The sequence below is a fragment of the Odontesthes bonariensis genome, chromosome 20 (assembly GCF_027942865.1).
Source record: "Odontesthes bonariensis isolate fOdoBon6 chromosome 20, fOdoBon6.hap1, whole genome shotgun sequence".
Lineage (NCBI taxonomy): Eukaryota > Metazoa > Chordata > Actinopteri > Atheriniformes > Atherinopsidae > Odontesthes > Odontesthes bonariensis.
In genome coordinates, this window is record NC_134525.1 from 18,557,166 (window position 1) to 18,577,174 (window position 20,009).

Genomic DNA, 20,009 nt, shown 5'->3' on the forward strand with positions numbered 1-20,009 from the left:
CCATGCATAACTGATGGGCAGTCAATAAGTAAACCAAAAACACTGACCAATGAGAAAGCTTTGAGAGATGTGAGGGGACTGTTGTACAAAGATCTAATCCAGTTTGTGTTTTCTTTGGTTTGTATGCTTTGAGTCAGACGTGTGGTAATCGGACAAACTGTGCGCAATGCGTGAACTTCTAAAAGTCTAAAAGTTCTGTTTGGCACGTACAACAGGTGAAATGTTGCAGATAAGATTCAGGGTCACTCTGCTGCTCCTGCTCCTTGCAGTCCGATGTGTGGCAGAAGAACCAGTGCAAAGTAAAGGCTGTGTTTGTGGATTCCCAGGGATACCAGGGGATCCTGGTCACAATGGCACGCCTGGCAGAGACGGTAGAGATGGACTCAGAGGTGACAAAGGTGATCAAGGTAAGTTTAAAAGATCCATTTTTTTTCTTTTGAACTCAACTCTATTTACATCTTCTGCATGTTTTTGTTTGAACTATACCAATTGTAACAACATTGTTCATTAATCTTCCATGAAAAGGTGAAGTTGGCCCTGCTGGACCAGCAGGTATTGATGGCCACAAAGGTGACAAAGGGGAACCTGGTATGTATCCTCAAAATAACTGCTTGAACATTCTTTTTTCAGCCATGTCTTTCCAGAAAATTGCAACGCAAAGTATAAAAGGAAAAAGAAGTTTACTGTGTTCTTATTTCCAGGTGCCATTGGCCCAACGGGGCCCAAAGGAAAAAGAGGAGATAATGGAGATCAGGGGCTTCCGGGGAAAATGGGGCCCCAAGGAGTGCAAGGCCCCACTGGCCTGAAAGGGAATAAGGGAGAGCTTGGGCTGCCTGGACCTCAAGGGCCTAAAGGGGATTTTGGGCCTCCTGGACCAGAGGGTTCAAAGGGGGAAATTGGCCTCCGAGGTGACAGAGGCATTCAGGGACCACAAGGCCCCCCTGGCAAGCCAGGCCCCAAGGGAGAAATTGGTGTTCCGGGTCATAAAGGAAATATTGGATATCGCGGGGATAGAGGGGCCAGAGGTGAGAGGGGCGATAAGGGCGAAAAGGGAGATACTCCTGTCATCCCCAAAAGCGCCTTCTGTGTGGGACTCACCGCACAAACTAAACTCCCTGCAGCTAATGCACCAATCCGGTTCGACAAGATCATTTACAACGGACAGAATCACTACAGTCCACAAACAGGAAGGTTCACGAGCTCCGTGGCAGGTGCCTACTTCTTCAACTACCACATCACTGTCTTTTCCAGAAATGTGAAAGTGGCCCTCATGAAGAACGGGGCAAAAATCATCCACACCACGGATAACTACCAGAGCAGTGAGGATCAGGCAGCAGGGGGCGCTGTGCTACACCTGGAGGTGGGGGACAAGGTGTGGCTGCAGGTAGCTGGAGGAGAACTGTTCAACGGGCTCTTTGCTGATGAAGATGATGACACAACATTCTGTGGGTTCATAATCTTTGGGGCATAATCAAGCCATTATTCTGGCAATAAAGTTTCAAATGACATGAATCTGCCGGAAGGGATTAACGTGACACTTAATTTCACTTGATTTTATGATGAATGTTGCAGAGGAAAAGTCAACTAAGTACAATTACTCAGACACAGTGCAAATTCTAATGAGCTGTATTTCAAATAACTGTTTCAATACATTCTTCTTAATGCCTATTCTCTTTATATCAAACGGAAACAATCTCCCCTTTTTAACATTTTAGTTGCACCGCCGATTAAACCTGCACATCCACCAAATGACAACACTTATAAAACACAACTCCTCAGAACTACCCAGGAGGGTAGAAAGAAATACCTCTTAAACAGGAACAGATCAGTTCGCGCCAGAATCAATCACCAGTAGAAAAACTTCAAGAACAGAATTTAGATTTTTTTTGCCAGGGACTTTATTCATATAAACCAATTCTGTATGATTAGAATAATTTGATAAAATCTCCAAAGTTGTTAAGCTGCAGCAAACAAAAACTTGACAAAAAGTATTCACACACCGGATATTTGTACGCCATGTTTTTTTAATCTAAATTACTTCCTCAAAAAAAAGTCTTGAACCCTCTTGAACTTCAGGGATCACATGACCATTTTTTAACCTTTATAAGGTTTTACTGCATAAAAAGACAGAAAATTTCTTTCCAGATTTGTTCTTACAATTGTGAAAAAAAAAAGAAAGGCTATTGTCACCTAAACACAATTGCCAAAGATGTTGAAATCCACGTTTCAGTGATTTTGAATGTTCTCAAGGGTCATGGACGTCATTAAATTTGCTGCCAGAACATGAACATAAAGAGAGAAGTCACCGTGCTCATCACAAGACATTTAAAGAGCTTCAAGCTGACCTGGAGCAACCTGGATTTGTGGTTTCTGCCTGTGTCGTATGCTAACCAAGAAGTGCTCCTCTATTTAAAAAAAGGCACAAAAGGCAAGACTAATGTTTGCAAAAACTCAAGAGAAATAAGTCACAGTCCTTTAGTATAATGGTCCACGGACAGGAAAAACCAAAGTGGAGCTCTTTGGGAATGTATTGTATCTGTTTTCTAAATATGAAATTAAACCCATCATGAAAAGAACACCCATCTGCAGTGAAACTTGATAAAGGATATATCAAGCAGCAGAGATGTTTGCTGCCTCCGGTTCTTAACTTATTATCAAAGGAATAGGGAAATTGGAAGATTACCGAGGCATTTTTGGGCTAAATTTGTTACCCAGTGCCACTACTGTAAAAAGAATTTGGGGTGAAGCTCTTTGACAGCCTCAAGAACACAACACAAAACAGCAGTTGAAAAGGAAAAAACATGCTGTTTAAGAGTGACCCAAATCTCATTGAAAGTGTCTGGAGAGAGCTGAGACGTGCCTTTGAAAAAAGGCCATTTAAAGAGACTTTAAAGTGTCTAAAAGCTATTTGTTGTTGTTTTTGTTTTGTGTGTTTGGGAATTTTGTCAAGAATATTCAAATTTTATAGAATTGGTTTATTTACATTTATTTTTAATTGTATTCAACATTTTGCCACATTTTTTTGAGCACATATCTGCTCAAGCAAAAGTTTCACCTCAGGGCATTCATTTGTTATTGGAAATGTTTTACACCAAACATTGCTAGATTGATTTTGTTATCTTGTAGCATCTTAAACATTTAACTCGGTGAATGTGAGCATGTTTATGTCAAATGTAGAATGTACAGTGTAAAAGTTATCCCTGTATGTGTTTTCCTCTTGTCTGTTTGCTGTATTACAATAAAGAGCTTTCACAAAGTCGTTCTGTTTCTTCCTGTGGTATTCGGGATGGGCACAGAAATACTCGTGGTATGAACTCTTGGCGTGGTTCAGTGACATGACATGAGGAAGACAGTGCAACACCAACTGGAAGGCCCAGTCTTTTTCTGTCTTCACCCCTTTGCAGGAAGCAAGGTGCAGCATTGTGTTGTTTCTATTTTTTCCTCATATTGGTGAGCCTCGCACGTGGGCGTGGCTTGTGGTTACAGTCCTAATTTACTGAATTACGATTGGCCGCCAGCCGAATGGTCACGCAGCGGTCAACCAGTAACCTCAACCGTAACCTCTCCATGCCCCGCCCCCTGGAAATACTGCAACAAGTGCATTAGTGATGCTCGCCAGCTCAATCCTCCAAGAAAGACCTCTTATAACTGGATTCACGAGCGAAATAATGAGCAGTTCTTGAGAAATGTTGGGATATTTCGTATGATTCACTGTTTCCTTACACTTACTTGACTACCAACGAGTTTTGCCGGTTCGCGAAAGTGAAATTACAGCTTACGCAATTCAGAAGAAGTTTATCAGTCAGCTCGTGAGCTAGCCCAAGTCGCTAGCTCAAGAAGTCAGCCAGCCATTTGTCTCAGTATGTTGCGGGGTAACTTGTGAGTAGAGACTGCGCACTTGTCGGGCTTTTTTTTCTTTTTCTTTTTTTTGTGCCTGACATGTTTTTGCGAGAGGACGAGAAAGAGGCAGCAAGTCGCTGGAAGACCGACTGCTTCGCTATGGATAAATAACAAAACAGCTGCTCTGTTGCTGTGAGAAGAAAGGTCAGGAGGAGAACATCGGCAACTATGAGCAGGGTGAGTTTTCTTGTTTCGTTACCTCTCACAGGGACGGCTTATATAGGTGATTAAAAACTCGTTCAATTAAAGTGTTTACTTCAGTGGTGGTTAGCCTTACAGTTGTAGTGATTTGTCATTTGTGATTTGGGACCTGGGGGGGGCGCATTACAGCGGTGGTTGTTATAGTGATGTGGGAGATGCCAGGCTGTGCAGGGAGGTAATGAGGGAGGGGAGCAACTACAAAGAGCTCAACGGAACAAGAAAGTAATTAATGCAGAAATAAATAACCACTGAGTTCTTTGAGTCTGGAAAACTATTCAATGGAGCCCACTCTCTAGTTTCTTACTGTCAAACTCTACTTAACCATGTACCGACGTAGCTACACTTCCTTTAAAAGTTTACTTCTTGTGAATTATTTCATAGTAAACCGGGTCACTGAGTGTTAAACACTCCCGCAGGTCAGAGTACACTCTTTTTATATTGACCCAATACCGTGATTTTTACTACAGGACTGAACAACTACAATATAATTGTGCACTAGGGTGCAATAGTAATTTGGTATCAGGTGACACTAAATACAATCTCTAGACCTTTTCATAGTTTAAAGTGAAAGCCCTTCTCTTGAGAAACTTCATGTTTTCGTGCTATTTGAACATTGATGGAGCATCCTTTCAGTTGTTTTGGCTCTGCTGTCAGGTTACACTTTTGGCTGATGACAACGAGGCCCAGTGCTGTTTTGTCCTCACTAAGCCAGGTACTTTGTGTGGTATTAGATTTCTGGTTGACTGTCTCTATGACAGTCCTTCACAGATCGGGTGAGTATGTGGCTGCTACTGTGACAGTCAAGGCACTCCCAGGTTCGGCCTCTACCTGTGCTTCCCACGCTCTATAGAAAAGAGGCGTGGTGTCTCCCATCCCCCTTTCTTTCCCCGATCAAAAATGAGGAACTAGGTCACGATAAGATGTGAGACTTAAACCATGAAACGTAACTTTCGTCAAATTCTTTTAAACGGTATCAAAAAATAGCACAGATGACTGGATTGCTGATAATTTGGGTATTTAAAATGAGCACAAAAGAAACAACTTGGGTAAATCTATGTCTTTATCTCTCACTTATCTTCCTTGACCCCCTTAGAGTGCACACAAGCCAAGTTACCCCCTACAGTCAAGTCCTGGTGTCCTGTTTACAAGCTTTGGGTGTCATTCAATTAGTGGTGAATAGCCAAGTGATCCCCCTGATTAGGCTATCATTCGAAGATGAAACCAGGCCTGAACACAGACTGTTAAAGCTCCGCTAATCAGATTATTACTGGAATGGAGGTCGAATAGGCTGTACACACTCCTACTCGCTCACACTGCTCCCTCACATGGCAGATTTCCTTCAGAGTCAACTTGCTAACACTTTTCATCTTCAAGTGGAGACAGGCTTTAAGGTTGGCTGACAAGCATGAACACTAAAAAAAACCTGAATATGGAGTCATATCAGGACTCACTATTGTCAAGTGTTGCCTAATCTGACAACACTTTTATGCAACTGCAAATGTGAACTCGTGCACTTGAGCGACAAACCACAGTGAACTTTTTCTGTTGTACTCACCATACCGTATGTGCAGCTTAAGTTGCATGCTGATTTGGATAATCTGCCAATCTGCTCTCTAAAACACTGCGTGGTGGTGTTTTTATGGACATCCCAAATAGGACTCACTGCTTTCCTCGCAGCTTTTACTCATCAAGACAAAAATTAATCGAGACTGCTAAGGAGACGGCTTACAGTGGAATGGAGGCGCTCCAGGGCGGTTGTGTCTGTCTCAGATTTGGGCCTGAGAATCAAAATGAAAAGTCTCTACTTTCCCTTGATGCCCTCTCTATGGTGTTTTTTCAGTTTAGTGGTTGCTTAATTTTTGTCTTAATAAGTTTTATTCTTGCCTCAAGCAGGGCATACCTCTGCAGAGGTGAACCTGGTTTGTGGAGGGTCACTTCACACTATGTGTTTATGATTTTCTTACATAACCGTCTGCTTGGGTTCTCTGGCTAAACAGGAAGGGAGGCTGTCATTTGAATACTTTCCTCCCTGCTCTGTGCAAACATGTACATGGGCCGCGCCGTGCACTGTGTGAAAGGATGCTCTGACTAATTGCATACGTGTTTTTGGAATGCACTTCTGCTTTCGACTGTTGTGTGCCTGTTTATGTATCGGGATGCATGTTCCTCCCTGTCTCTGGGAGTCTAATCTGAGGCTGGCTCCAGCTTGCTGCGGTGTGTGTGTGTGTGTGGGGGGGTTTGGCGGGGTTGCGATGGGTTGACTCCTCCCTGATCTCTAAATTAACTCAGGACCATGGCCCCCAGTGTGCTGCTGCTATTGACAGATTAGCTAAAGGAAGCTGGCGGGAAGCAGCATTGGGGGAAACAGGAAAGTTAAATGTTGTAAAAGCGATGCGCATGAAGAGACTGTAGGAAGTGACGTTAACGTATACGTAAGTAATGCTTGCGTGGATGTCACAGTGTGCATGACTGGAGACGTGGACTTAGTAACTATCAAGTAAATTTCAGTTCTACCTTAAAATCTACCTTGAAATTCAAGAAAGACAACGGTTCAAGTTCAAGACAAAAAAAAAAGATTCACACCTTTCAAATAAAAAATATTCCTGGATTGTAAAGGTAGAAAAATGCTTTACCTTAAGTAAAAAAGCAGCTCGTTATCATGCCTGTAGTAATGATAAGTTTGATCATTCACTGATTTGTCTGAATGAACTGATAAATCATTCAGCCTGTATTAGTCACAGTGGTAATTCCAGTTCAGCCTAATTTGATCAGAACTCTGTCAAAACTCTAAAAAGAAAAGCAGAACATTCTCACAATTTCAAGCTACAACAATGCCAAAAAGAGCCTCAGATCATTTTTCTCTGTACAATTTATGCATTCTACATTAAAACATGCATCCAAGTTAAAGCTTTTATCTGTCCCTTAAGGAAAGAAATGCTTATCACACTGAGGAATCAGCAGATTGCAAATTAGTTTCTTAGATAACTGCTGAGAACTAGCAGTCTGGTCTTAGTATGTTTACCTTCCACATAAAAGCTACCAATAAGCCCGATGCATTCAGTCTGCAGAAGAATTAGCACATGTATTATGAAGCCATCTTCAATATTCAAGGCTATAGATGAAGGTCACAAAAACACACAGTGGAGTTACTTGATTTTAAAAGCATGATTTTGTGAAAGGTGACCACCTGTGCTGGCTTGGTTCTTGCTAACAACGCTGCCAAGAATTAGTGGATGCCAACTGGCCTGTGAGGGTTGGCGCCTGCTGCAGGGTGAAAAGATAAAGGCAGTGAAGGATAGAACAGTTGGTAGAACGGCTGACATCATGAGCATTCAAAACAAAAACAAGCTATCCAATCTGTGGGCATTCTTTCCCTATCTTTCCCTGTCGTTCTGCTTGGAAAGCAGATGGAATTATTGATCTTGTCTATTTTTCCAGTTGCTACACAATGTGATTGCTCTGCTGCTGGGGAGGAGAAAGCACAAGAAGACAATTCAGCATAGTTTTGAAAGCTGCACATTGTTCCCGAGGGGTGTTTAGTGTCTGTCAGCAGTGGTGCTTGGCAGCGGTGGCTCTGTGTTTACATAAGTGTTCAGTGGGAAGGAGCAAGCCAGCTGAAGTGACAGCAAATTCCACAGAGAACTTGATTGAGAAAGATCATCTGCTGCTAAACATGCACGGTGAGGTATGAGAATCTGAGAATCCTGCATATGCACACTGTAAAGATTTTGAGACATGGCTTTCTTCAAACCTTGCTTTTTTAAAATTAGAAATAGACTTTCTTAGGTGAATGTCACGGGAGATGCATTTGTACAGTCTGTGACTAAAAGGAGGAGATTTCCTGTGCGTTTCCTTGAAATATGAGATTCAAATGTTAAAATAAGTTTTCAAATCCAGGCAAAAGAAACCTCTGGCATATACCTCGGCATAAAGAGTAATTGTGTGCATTATCAATGTGAACATTCTTAAAGCAAACCACTACAGACCCAAATATACTTTGTGACATGCTTATAAACTGAGAGGAGGAAGAACAGTGGAAGGGTAAACAGAAATAAGGTGCAACCGATGTGCGAAAGAGGCTATAGTTGCTGATTTTTAAACACACCAGACTCCTCTTCTTAGTTTAGCTCAGATTGAGACTCAAACGTGTTCTCCATTGTTTCCTCCCGAGAGCCAATTCATGGTTGCCACTTCAGCCGACCGATGGGGAACTTTCAGATGTGCATGTAGATCTGCTCATGCTACAGTTTAGGCACGAGTAGGTCTGCAGTGTCGGCTGTTCCACTCGGGTGCATTTGGTTGGATAAACTGTCACTTCATGATGGCAACAGGAGGAGCTCCTGTGGCAGAACAAAAACAAGTCATAGGCGGGATTATAAATTATTCATGTGTGGACAGCATATCTTGCACTGCCCCTCTTCAAAACAAGCTACACACATAATCCTAGAAACGTTTAATTTTTGTGCGTGAAAAAAAAACGCTCTTATTTTTGCATTGTTTAGAAGTGTTTTCAGGTGACTTTTAAAACACTCTTTTGCAGTTTCCCTGCAAACGTGGAGGAATGGGCCCACTGCATAGTTTCTAACACACAAGTGGGAACTCAAGTGGGCCTTTTTGAAGCGTTAATTGATGACGCAGCAACTTTAGGTGAATCCTTGAATAGATTCTTGTAAATGGGGGGTGGAAGATATTAAAATGTAACTGAGTGTGATAACACTTAAATTTATTCCATTAACTCTTCAATGAATTCACACTGAAGTATTGATTTTTAACAGTTTGTTGTTCCTCATGACAGAGACTGAGAGACTGCTAAAGTAGTTGTAGTCAATGAAACCCTGCATGTTAACATAGAAGATGCTGCTTTAGACACTTCATTTCTTTAGAAGTCTGAAAAGCATAGAAAGATAGCATAATTTAAAAAAATGGAGAAACGTTATCATTCTTTGTTTTGTAAGTGAGTTGCCAGCTACTGAGAGACGGGGATCTGCAATGAGTTGAAGAGCGTTGGGGTTTTGAGAACCACACAACCCTCCCTGTTGCCGTCACTTCAACTTCTATGTAATCTGGAGAAAAGCGGGCAATTTATTGCATTAATCACAATGGATTAGCAAGTTTCATTGCTTAGTCACGCTCACAAAGCTGCACTTCAAAGCCTCAGCAGCATTAGCCACTGCCCGGAATCACACACACGCATATCGCTGCCATGAGCAGCAGCAGTCACCCCCCCCCAGCCTGGGCCTCAGCTCTGCTTGGACGTTGAAATACAGCACCAAGGACAAATACATGTAGTGTTCTCAGTAAAATGTCCTTTTCCTCTGGACCTTGTGCACACTGAGGGAGACTCATCTTTCTGTTTGCTTGCGTCTCTCCTTGTCATCTCTCCCTTACGTGTTTTTTTTTTAACTTGTAAACACAAAGCACACTGTGCTGTGAACGCACAGCAGTACATTACATTACATTACATTACATTACATTACGGTCATTTTGCAGACGCTTTTATCCAAAGCGACTTACAATAAGTGTGTTCCACATCAGTAAAAATCAGTAGATTTTTATGCTGCCATCCAGTTAATTATATTTTAAGTTGTTTTATATCAAATGTTCTTAAAAATGTATTTTTCACTGCTTTCTTTAAGAAGTGGTGCTGTGACAAAGACAGCACACACTTCAAGTCATCTGATCTGCATTTATTCGATCAGCAAATGCAATTTTAACATTTAGGCCTTTAAATAAGACTTTTTATCATTGTGTAATGCAACATGTGATGGTCATTAAATTGAGCTCCGTTTGTTTTGCAGGCAGAACAAAAAGACAGGGTCTTGTCCACAAGCGAAGACCCTCTCCTGTACGTCCACAGCGCAAAAGCTGAACCTGTCACCCAGAGCAGACCCCTCAGTGATATTTATCCATTTCAGAGCCACGCGGAGAGAAGTTCAGTCCCGTACCTGCTGCCTGGATGTGGTGCCCAGGTACAGCCGATGAGTCTTTCTCCTCATTCTGACGAGAGCAGATTAAATGGCATCAACTCGTCAGCCTGGTCCAACCCTGTAATAGGTCAAGCTGAAGGAAAGCCTTACTCTTCAAGAATCATGAGGCTTTTTTCTAACTCAAGGAAGAGCCCTGGTTCTTCTTACAGTCCCACCACTGACAGCCCAACCTCCACCCACAGTGATGGGAACAGTAGCCCCCAGCCTTGGACAGGACTTTCTGGGTTTGTTGTTGTGGACTCCTTCAAAAAGCTACGATCAGCTGTGCTACAGGGTATTCAGAGTAAAGAGGCAGCAACCAATGAAGGAGACCATGTTTCTTCACCTCACCAGGAAATGGCCAACGGCTCAGCTGAGATCAGTTCTGACCGTGGTGGAGCTGCGGCAGAAAATTATTTAAAGGCTGCAGAAGGATATAATGTGTCAGGAAATTTCACAGGTCAAATGTTTGCTGCGATCAGCCAGTGTAGTTCAGATATTGAGGACTACGATGAAGAGGAAAGTGATGGAGATGGTCTGACGCGCAACTCACGATTCTCCAGAAGTATCAGGAGAGCTTATGGAGCAGGACGCATATCTTTACTTGACGGGGTGAATGGGAGACAAGCAGGAAGGAACACAAATAACGCTGTGGTTGCCACACAGAAACCAAGTCACACTTCTGAGATCGGTGTCCGAACAGAGAACATGAAGGAATCCACAAGTGTGGTGGTTCTTAGCAGACGGAGCAAAAGCGCAGAAAACCTTCAGATATTTAAGTCACCTTTTAAACGCAAAACTCCATTTCCAGGTCCCCCTTCCCCACAGGAAGACTCCCAGAGTATATCACAAGGCACGTCAAACATCGAAAGGACTTCCAGTGTGTCTTCAATGGATCTCCGTGGCCGCTCTGGTAGTAGCAGGCAAAGCCCTTTAAGGGCTAAGGTACCGATGCTAAAACTAGTTGGCAGCATGACTGACCTAACTGTCCGACGCAGGCGAAGTCCCTCCCCGAGTCCCACCTCTTCTTCTCCCTTGTCACCCTTGAGCCGTCTCCACGATGACTATTCCCGCCGCGTGCTTTGCCTACAAACCAATGAGCGACAGCGCCGACCCTCAGCCCACAATGTCCAATTAAATCTTTTTGAACACTCTACACTGGTTCATCAACAGCCTGAAAACGACATGAGCCAGCATCCACACCAGGTTAATGTCGACCCCCTTCCCCCGGAGCTCCCAGAGACTGCACAGCAGAGTTCACCTGGTAACTCTGCTCAGGATGAGCCGCTGGATGTTGCCACGACAAATGGTTATAAACAGATGGTTGGATCCCCGCTCCACCAAAGAGAGCCTCCACAACACCAAGAACAGGCCGAGGGTGACTCGCTACCAAATGAGGTGAGCCAGCAAACTGACAAATTGTGCAGTAAAAACGAGTCTGATATGAAATAGTTTGCCAACTTTCTTGGCATCATATCAGTCTGTTTCTATCTCCATTTTTTTTTCTTCTTGCTCATTTACACAAGAGTTATATTGATGCTCCACTAGAAAATGATGACATTGTGCTCGGATTTTATCTTTATGCCGATGGCCTGCTTAAGGACTGAGCTTTCCACTCCTTACAAATTGTTTAAGCCGTTACAAGCCAATGCTTCCTATAAAAAGCTTTTAAAAAAGGGGTTTACTTGAAAGCTTAACTGTACATTAAAAAAATGTCTCTAAAAAAAAGAAAAGAAACTATAGTCCTTTGAGAGGTTAAAACTTCAGGTTTTTATTTAGTAAATGATTGAATTTTCCTTCATTTTTATCAGTATTTATATATAAAGAATAATAATTAAAGAAAATAAAACGATTGAAAATGTCGATGCAGTGTTCAGGGTTGAAAAATAAAAGCATGCAGGTGTTGAATAAGGTCTGAATGGGTTAAATGCTGCCAAAAAATGATTTATCATTCTATCTATCTATCACATCAGAAGCAGTCTTTGTAGGTGCAAATCAACATTGGCTTTAAAAAGTTGTTACTTTTTCCATATTTAAAGACTGAGAAAAGATCAAATCTTTTATCAAATAGAACAGCGTGATCATCAATGGGTTCCTTGACTTTACTGGCCTTGACCTTTGTCTTAGGATTTGACACATCACTCCTTTCAGATTGAAGTGATATTTGAATCCAGCATTTATTGAGATAAGTTCTCACGGCACTGAGATACTTGTCGGTATGCTTAAAAACTGAGCCGTAAGTGGTCCAAAGTCCACTTGTGTAACAGATAAATAATGTCACAGGCATAGCATCAATTGGCCCTCCTCTTCCTGTCAGTTGTGTCTGTAGCAGCAGTGTCACATGCCGAGCTGCCAGGCACTCCGAAGGAGCAGGGAGAGTTAATGATTAGGCTTTGTTTATGATTAGTGGCCCTTGCGCAAAACAGCTCCATAGTCCTGTTCCTGTGGGAGGGCTGGAGTCTATGGCTGAGCACAGCCCTCGTTTCTCTCCATTCCCTCTTGCTCTCTTGCTGTAGCTCCATAGATCAAAGTCCAGCACCATGAACTCCAGCCCCTGGGCAGCTGACAGCACCACCAAGTAGACAGGACTATGAACGCTGAACTTGAGTAAATACGTTTTGGTACTTTTATTTTCTCTTTAATTATGAATTGGAAAACCAGATTTGTTTACTTAAGAAATCAAGGGGCTTTTACTGGCCTCAAAAAAATTTAGGGGACCTGGCCTTGCGGATCACAGGCCAGTCGGTGTTTGTTTGCGCGTGTTCCATGATGGTATTAGTACACTGTGTGCCCTTCATGTGTATATGCCGAGGCCAGGACCCAGATCAAGAAAAGCAAGAGGTGAGGTTTGGTCTGTAATGTCCATGTGAGTAACTGTTTGCCAGCATTTGACTGTTGATATGATACTTCTTGATATTAGATTAGATTTCCCTTATATCCCTTTGGGATATACATCCCAAATGATAATATTTAATTTTGGCATATTTATGCAGCTTGTGTTGCAGTTCTTGTTTGAACTCGTTAAGCATGCTGGTCTATTGTGCTTCGCATGTTAGTCACCGTGTGAGCAAGAATGACGTTTCTCATCTGATAAAAGTCAATGGAAAGCTTTTAGCCGATTCCTGTTTGTTCTTCTGGTGAACTAAAGTGGTTGTTTCTACATTTTACTTTTACGACTAAGAAGTACCATGTTTGCTCCACTCTTAAAGGTGGTTGAACAGGGAAAGTTAATGTCATTGCCCTTTTTCAGTGTGGAACATTTTCCTCTGATCTCCAGGTGACGACACATCTAAAGGAACAAGAAGCACTTCTACTGACAGAAGAAGCCTCGCCAGCAAACAGCAGCACACCCCCCGTCAGCCCGTCATGCCTCTCAGAGTCACCCTCATCTCCCACAGATACAGCGGCAGCGTCCACAGAAACGCCATCCGTCAGGCCCCGGCGAAGACGTGGGCGCCAGAAACCCCGGCCCATCTCCGACTACGCACAGCTTGTTTCTAGGAAGCATTGCATCCCTGAGGAAGTGGCAGAGCTGCATAATGAGGAAAGGACAACAGATACACTGCAGCATAGAGACTGCATTGGTAACGAGAATGGAGACAGCCATGATAGCTGTAGCATGAACGGAGACGTTCAGAGGCAGCGTCCCATGTCAGTGATAGGAGCTGTGGATATGTTCCCTGCAGATGCAGAGCTGAAGGAGGACCGCCTTCCCTGTGTGAGTTTTTACCCATAGCTTGCATTATTTCAAAACTTGAGTGCCAATCAATAGCAAATATAGGAGGGTATAGGAACAGAAATGCAACACTACATGTTTTCTTTGGTGTAGAATCGCAAGAGAATCTTTTTTTTTTTTTTTGTTATCTTAGATCAAGCAGTTTGATTTCTTCAGACAGCAACCATTGTAGTTGCCCTCGCATGCTTGAGAGTGCAGGCTGAGGCGGACAGTCTTCTTTTCATGCTAATCTGTGTTTAAGCTGCTGGATGTCACTAAATCCTCCACATAAAATTCAAGTTTTCTTTGGTATTAAAACTTTCAGTCTGCTAGAAAAAAATATATTTGTATGCAAAAATAAATCTTGTGAAAAGAGTATTTTAATACAACGGGAAAAAAAACATATTCTCTGTATTTACACTGCATGTAGAATTACTCTGGTAATGCTTTTTAACTGCATTTTAAAACAACGGCTTGTTTTTCATTTGAAAATAAATCAATTATTACTTTTGCTTGTATGAAAGAATTTGGTAGTTCTGCATTGAATGAAACATCTTGGGCTTAATTCAAATGGAACTATTACTCTCCCTCTTTTCCTAATTTTCTGTGATCTCTCTCTCTCTGCCTGTTGAAAAGATTTAACATGCACCCAAAAATACTTTAGAGAATAAGAATCCCAAAGTCAATGGTCCTAGCCATGGATATGAATGTAAATTGTCTGGAGGCTGAATATGCTATTTTTGTGGAACGCTTATTCACCAGGCTTGCGGTGAAAGCCAGAGAAAGTGAGTTCTTCCTAAATCCCTGGATGTTTTCTCTTGTCATCCCTTCAGCCTTTGTCCCGACCACCAATCCCATCTCATCAGGTGCCCCCCTACAGAGGAGTGTCTGCCAGGTTTCGTCCGTCTGTTCTATCTCAGAGCACCCCCATCGGACTGGACCGCGTGGGGCGGCGCAGACTCCACAGAGTGCTCAGCGGTGAGATCTGTGCTTGTTAACTTATGACAACAATTTACAGATTTCATTCTGTTGGGAAAACTGGGGTGTCGGAATGTCAACAAGTATATTGCAGGATAATGTTGATATAAGCCAGCTGTGGGTGTTTCTACAACAGCATCATATAGTTTCGTAATACATGTGTTGCAGATGGCATTTCTGAGTGCTCGGCCACACTTGATGACAGCATGAGTGAGGAGGAGGAGGAGGAGGAGGGCAGCAGCTTTGATGAACTCGCTGATGTCACACCCTACCTCCAGCCTGGGGTGGAGCTGTCTGTGCTCAACGAGGTGAGGCTGAGGAGGAAAACTTTGTCATGTTGGAGCACGCAAAGACATCTAGTCCAAAAATATGCATGAAATTTGTGATGAAAGATGTATCTTTCTGGTGAGAAGCAATTTGGAAATGTTTTTGTGTATGTTTCCAATGCATTTGTCCAGAAAAATCACTGCAGTGTCCACATGTCTAGACATAATCTTTCATGTTAGACACGTCTTAGCCTCCGTGTAATTGTATATTTATCTTATCTGCGTGTGTGCTACTCAGTGGATAAGCTCTGGCCACACGGTGTATGCTGAGGCGCTCTGGGACCATGTGACCATGGAGGAGCATCAGCTGGCCTTCAAGGCAGGAGATGTTATCCGTGTTTTGGATGCCTCCCATAAGGACTGGTGGTGGGGCAGGGGGCCTGACAGGGAAGCCTGGTTCCCCTCCAGCTTTGTGAGGGTAAGTGGACTTTCTGACCTGTGTGTTTGCTCGCCAGCAGCACAGAAAGAACCGGCAAACCAGCTTAGCTCCAAACAAACCTCTGCAGCACTGAATAGTTTGTGGAAAGGCTCAACCCTCAGAAGTCCAGCTGGTTTCTGTGGTGATTAGAGGTGATTGACAGTTAAGTTTTTTATTAGGCAGGCTGTGGTAACCATGGCGAGCTTGTTTGATTGCTAGATGGGCGTCTGCTGTGTAAGTGCTTGTTGCTGAATCAGTGTTTATGAACAGGGGCTGATTAGGCTCACACATGTTGTTTCCATAGTGATATGAAGTAGAGTCTTTTGTTTTTAAGTAGTTATTGTTCTTCCTGAAAGAAGTAATTAAGTTAGTTTGCATATGAGCTGGAGATTTTTATTTGGTTTCATTAAACAAAAAAATTGTGTGAAGAAGCTTTAATGGGGGGAAAAAAATACCTGTTAAAAAATACTTGTTTTAGAATTAGTCCCAAACAGATTTAATGACTGAATATAGTTCCTGTTTTATTTGTGGTGGATGTGTTTCAGGTGCGCGTGAACCAGGAGGACTCAAGCACTGAAAGTGTGGAAAGTGTAGCAGACCAGGAAGATCCAGCTCCCAGGGACACGCACAGCACTCAGCACAGAGAGCAAATGAGAACCAATGTAGTTCAGGAAATCATGAATACTGAACGAATCTACATCAAACACCTAAAAGACATCTGTGAGGTATTTGTTTCAGTCTGAATGAACCATAATGGTACAGGGCTGCTGCTTCTTTTGTTATATTTTTTTGTTTGCTTTTATTTAGAGGTGACTGTCCTATTCTTTGCTGGCCTACATTCCAGTAAATGTCAACTGTTTCTAATAGCCCTGTTTTCCAGAAATTACATTTAAAAAGTCCCGCTCAAAAAGAGCTTGTGTAACTCGGCTGTATAGCAACACCTGTTGGTCGCTATTGAAACTGTTTTCATGCCTTCGGTCCGTGTTAAGATTCTGTTTCGGTGTACGCTGCAGGGTTACATCCGTCAGTGCCGCAAACACCCCGACATGTTTACTGAGCTTCAACTGAAGACGATCTTCAGCAACATAGAAGACATCTACAAATTTCAGAGGCAGTTCCTCCGAGACCTGGAGAAGAAGTACAACAAAGAACAGCCACATCTCAGTGAAATAGGCTCCTGCTTTCTCCTGCAGGTTGTGGTCATGCACAATTACACTTAATCACTGCGTATCTGATGTTCTCATCAGATTCAGTGTCATTTACTGAATAGCTTTTATTGACTATGTAATGTTTCTCTTTTTTTCTCTGAAGGGAGAGGGCTTCTCTATATACTCAGAGTACTGTAACACTCATCCTGCCGCCTGTGCCGAGTTGCAGCGCCTCATGAAGTTGGGGAAATATAAACATTTTTTCGAGGCTTGTCGCCTCCTCCAACAGATGATCGACATTTCTATCGCTGGTTTCTTACTCACGCCTGTCCAGAAGATCTGTAAATACCCCTTGCAGCTGGGGGAGCTGCTTAAGTACACACCCAAAGACCACAGGTAGCACCCCTATCAGTATTTACACCTCGTGCCAACCTTCCCACATGCATCAAATAGGATTAATTTCACATTCTGATCATCTGCAACAATAAAACTGAGAAATTTGGGTTTCTGGCATTAATGTCGATATTACTCTGACAACCTGTGTTTGAAATCTCGTTTCCAGACTAAATACACACTCTGTTACATCCCAAACATTTCTCAGAAACAGGGTTTTTTACTCTTAGTTGGTTTTAATGTTATGGCTGATTGGTTGGTTGAGTCGCGACATATAAACAATTATTAGAGAAACGTTTAAGCTTGACGGCTACATCTTTAGCTACCTTTAATGCTAAGGTTGCTTGAGCAATGCAACTCTGTTGCTTTACCATTCATCAGTCGCACAATAATTGTGTGTAAACCCAGCTGCTATGAATCCCTTCTGTAGCCATAAATGGTCAAATCCTTTCACTTGTGAAGTTAAAGGAAATTAAGTGTCTAGATTACTTTGTCTTGAAGCTATAGTGAGCTGTTGGTGTTTGTAGATGCAGTATTCAACTCTGGATCCCTTTACTGAATGCAAGAGTGGCACCAGTCAACCCCACAGCAAAGTAGTTTAATTTTAGAAATAAAACACAGTTCACTAATTGCTTCACAGAAGTTACATTCTAAACTCACACCTCTGCACACAGCCCAGCAGGGAGATGATGCATCAGACGATTTGAAGTGAAATGGCACATTTACACTGAGAACAGCAAAGAGGTGTGAGATGGTCGTTTGAATCGATCACTGTGTTTTTGTAGTCCTCGCATCCCTATGCTGTCATTGACTAACCAGCATTGGCAGGGAAATCCACCACCACACACTTAAAGCGGATCGCAAGAAATGACAAGCATGACTTCTGGATGATTATGTTGATTTTTTTATTTTTTATTTTTTGTCTTTTAGGGATATTCTGCTTAGTCTGGATTGAAATTAATGTTGCCTCGCTGTTTTATTTCAGTGACCACGTTGGAGTCAGTAAAGCATACGAGGCTATGAAGAATGTGGCCAGCTTAATAAATGAGAGGAAGAGGCGGCTGGAGAGTATCGACACCATAGCTCACTGGCAGGTCGCCATTTTGCACTGGGAGGTGAGGATGGATTTTTAATAGTTTGGATTATGTATTCAGATATATTTTTGCCCACCTTTTGTAAAGAATGTGGATGCCTGTTGTATAAATGTTTTGACTCTGTCCCTTTGTGAACATAATGAAGGGGCCGGATGTTCTAGAGCGCAGCTCGGAGCTGATCCACTCTGGTGAGCTGACTCGAGGTGTCCGGCAGGGCAAAATGCAACAGCGCAGATTCTTCCTGTTCGACCATCAGCTGGTGTACTGCAAGAAAGACGTCCTGCGCAGAGACCTGCTCCACTACCGCGGACGGCTTGATATGGATCAAATCGAGGTGGTGGATGTGCCTGACGGGCGGGACCTAGACCTGGGCCTGACCCTGAAGAACGCTCTGCGCCTCCGTAATGCCTCCACACTGGAGTTTGTGTGTGTTCTGTGCTGTAGGAAGGCCCAGGACAAGCAGAGGTGGTTACAAGCCTTCGCCAAGGAGAGACAAAGAGTCAAGGAAGATCAAGAGATGGGTGAGTCATTCAGAGTACAAACAGCTACTGTGGTTGGATGTCAAATAAAAGGTGAAGAGGGCAGAAAGATTGTTGCCGTAAAGTAGGCAGAAGTAAATATTTTCATCTGAAGGTGTATTCTCTGGTCTTTGCAGGAATAGATATCAGTGAAGAGCAAAGAAAACAGGCCATTGTTAATGCCAGAAGACCCAAACATGGGAAGATCAAAAGTAAGGAAAATATATATATTTTTTCTTGTTGAATTGCTCTTCCGCTCATTTCAGCTTCACTCCTCATTTGCAAATTTTGATTGTTTTTTATGTTTTGCTTTTCACCTTTTTAGCCTTTGGTTACACTGGTTCTGTCCCGCCAATCCACCAAAACCTCCCACCGCTTCAACAGCGACACGTAACCATTCCAACCAGTGTGCCTCAGCAGCAGGTCTTTTCACTGGCCGAGCCCCCAAAACGAAAGCCTTACCATCTGTTGTACAGCATCACCCGCAACGCCTTTTTCAGGAAATAAGGCTTTGCCTCCTCAGCCTTTTTTTTTTTTTTTTTTCTCTCTCTGCACGTTCAGAGCCTATCCGAACCGTCCTGAAGAACACTTTATTTTTTCCTGTCTGTGAAAGCACTGTCAAGTTTTGTTTTTGTGTTTTTCATCGTGTCTTTGTTCTTGTTTTTGTTGCACGTTCGAACTCTGTGCCTACATAATGGAAGGGGCATGAAAGTGTTAAAATACTGACTCTGTCTGTTTTATTGGTTTGTTAAAGATGCTGCTTACCCAAATGACATCCGCCCTTTTGTTGTATTAATTGCAGCTGACAGATTTCTAATTATTTTTTTTTTATTATTTTAATTCTGACAGCGATTTCGATCCTGATTTTACACTGAAACGTGGTTTTAGTTTGTTTCATTAAGGCTGGGCCCTGTTTTTTTTGCTGCAAGTCTGTCAGCTCTGAGCACAAAATGGCCAGAGGTTAAATTACACATTCACATTACCTGTTTAACACTGTAAATAAAACTCTTGTACAAACACATCTAATGGGGCTGTTGTCCCTTTGAAAATGATTTTATTTGCCTCGTTTGTTTGCCAGCTTGTTTGTGTCTCTCTCTCTCATACCGGCCACAAAGATACTGTTCCCGGCAAATATTAGTTTGCGGGAATTTGATCGACGGTAGCGATGGCAGTTAATGAATGAAACCTTAGCCATATGACGAGGTGGTACGTTGCCCTCTGTGAGCTTCCTCTTTCTCCACTGCTCATCTGTACTGAAGGATCCTGTTTCAGGCACCTGTTCACTGAGGACTCCAAACAGAATGCTGCGTGGCTCCAGCACTTCTTGTATGCTGCTCCTCATATGAGCGATT

At 42.7% G+C, this 20,009-nt stretch overlaps 2 protein-coding genes across 2 annotated transcripts; both read left to right on the forward strand.

Moving 5' to 3' along the window:
• The first annotated feature begins 220 nt into the window (after positions 1-220).
• On the forward strand, positions 221-1,471 carry c1qtnf9 (C1q and TNF related 9). Its single transcript, XM_075452637.1, has 3 exons — positions 221-407; positions 526-588; positions 702-1,471. Exons 1-3 carry the CDS (start codon positions 221-223, stop codon positions 1,469-1,471), a joined length of 1,020 nt encoding a protein of 339 aa, XP_075308752.1.
• Positions 1,472-3,584: 2,113 nt separating this feature from the next.
• spata13 (spermatogenesis associated 13) lies at positions 3,585-19,678 on the forward strand. The gene is made up of 13 exons (XM_075452437.1): positions 3,585-4,077; positions 9,900-11,465; positions 13,345-13,785; positions 14,616-14,760; positions 14,929-15,068; positions 15,325-15,504; positions 16,050-16,229; positions 16,518-16,697; positions 16,816-17,048; positions 18,031-18,160; positions 18,285-18,660; positions 18,795-18,869; positions 18,983-19,678. Exons 1-13 carry the CDS (start codon positions 4,069-4,071, stop codon positions 19,162-19,164), a joined length of 3,837 nt encoding a protein of 1,278 aa, XP_075308552.1. The 5' UTR covers positions 3,585-4,068; the 3' UTR covers positions 19,165-19,678.
• Positions 19,679-20,009: the final 331 nt, after the last annotated feature.

What these genes read in the sequence shown, in the direction of transcription:
- c1qtnf9 (XM_075452637.1), top strand. Translation starts at nt 221, where the DNA reads ATGTTGCAGATAAGATTCAGGGTCACTCTGCTGCTCCTGCTCCTTGCA. An exon ending in AGGTGACAAAGGTGATCAAG is followed by an intron (nt 408 to 525) that starts GTAAGTTTAAAA and finishes TTCCATGAAAAG; the next exon opens with GTGAAGTTGGCCCTGCTGGA. An exon ending in AGGTGACAAAGGGGAACCTG is followed by an intron (nt 589 to 701) that starts GTATGTATCCTC and finishes TCTTATTTCCAG; the next exon opens with GTGCCATTGGCCCAACGGGG.
- spata13 (XM_075452437.1), top strand. An exon ending in ACCTAAAAGACATCTGTGAG is followed by an intron (nt 16,230 to 16,517) that starts GTATTTGTTTCA and finishes TGTACGCTGCAG; the next exon opens with GGTTACATCCGTCAGTGCCG. An exon ending in CAAACATGGGAAGATCAAAA is followed by an intron (nt 18,870 to 18,982) that starts GTAAGGAAAATA and finishes TCACCTTTTTAG; the next exon opens with CCTTTGGTTACACTGGTTCT.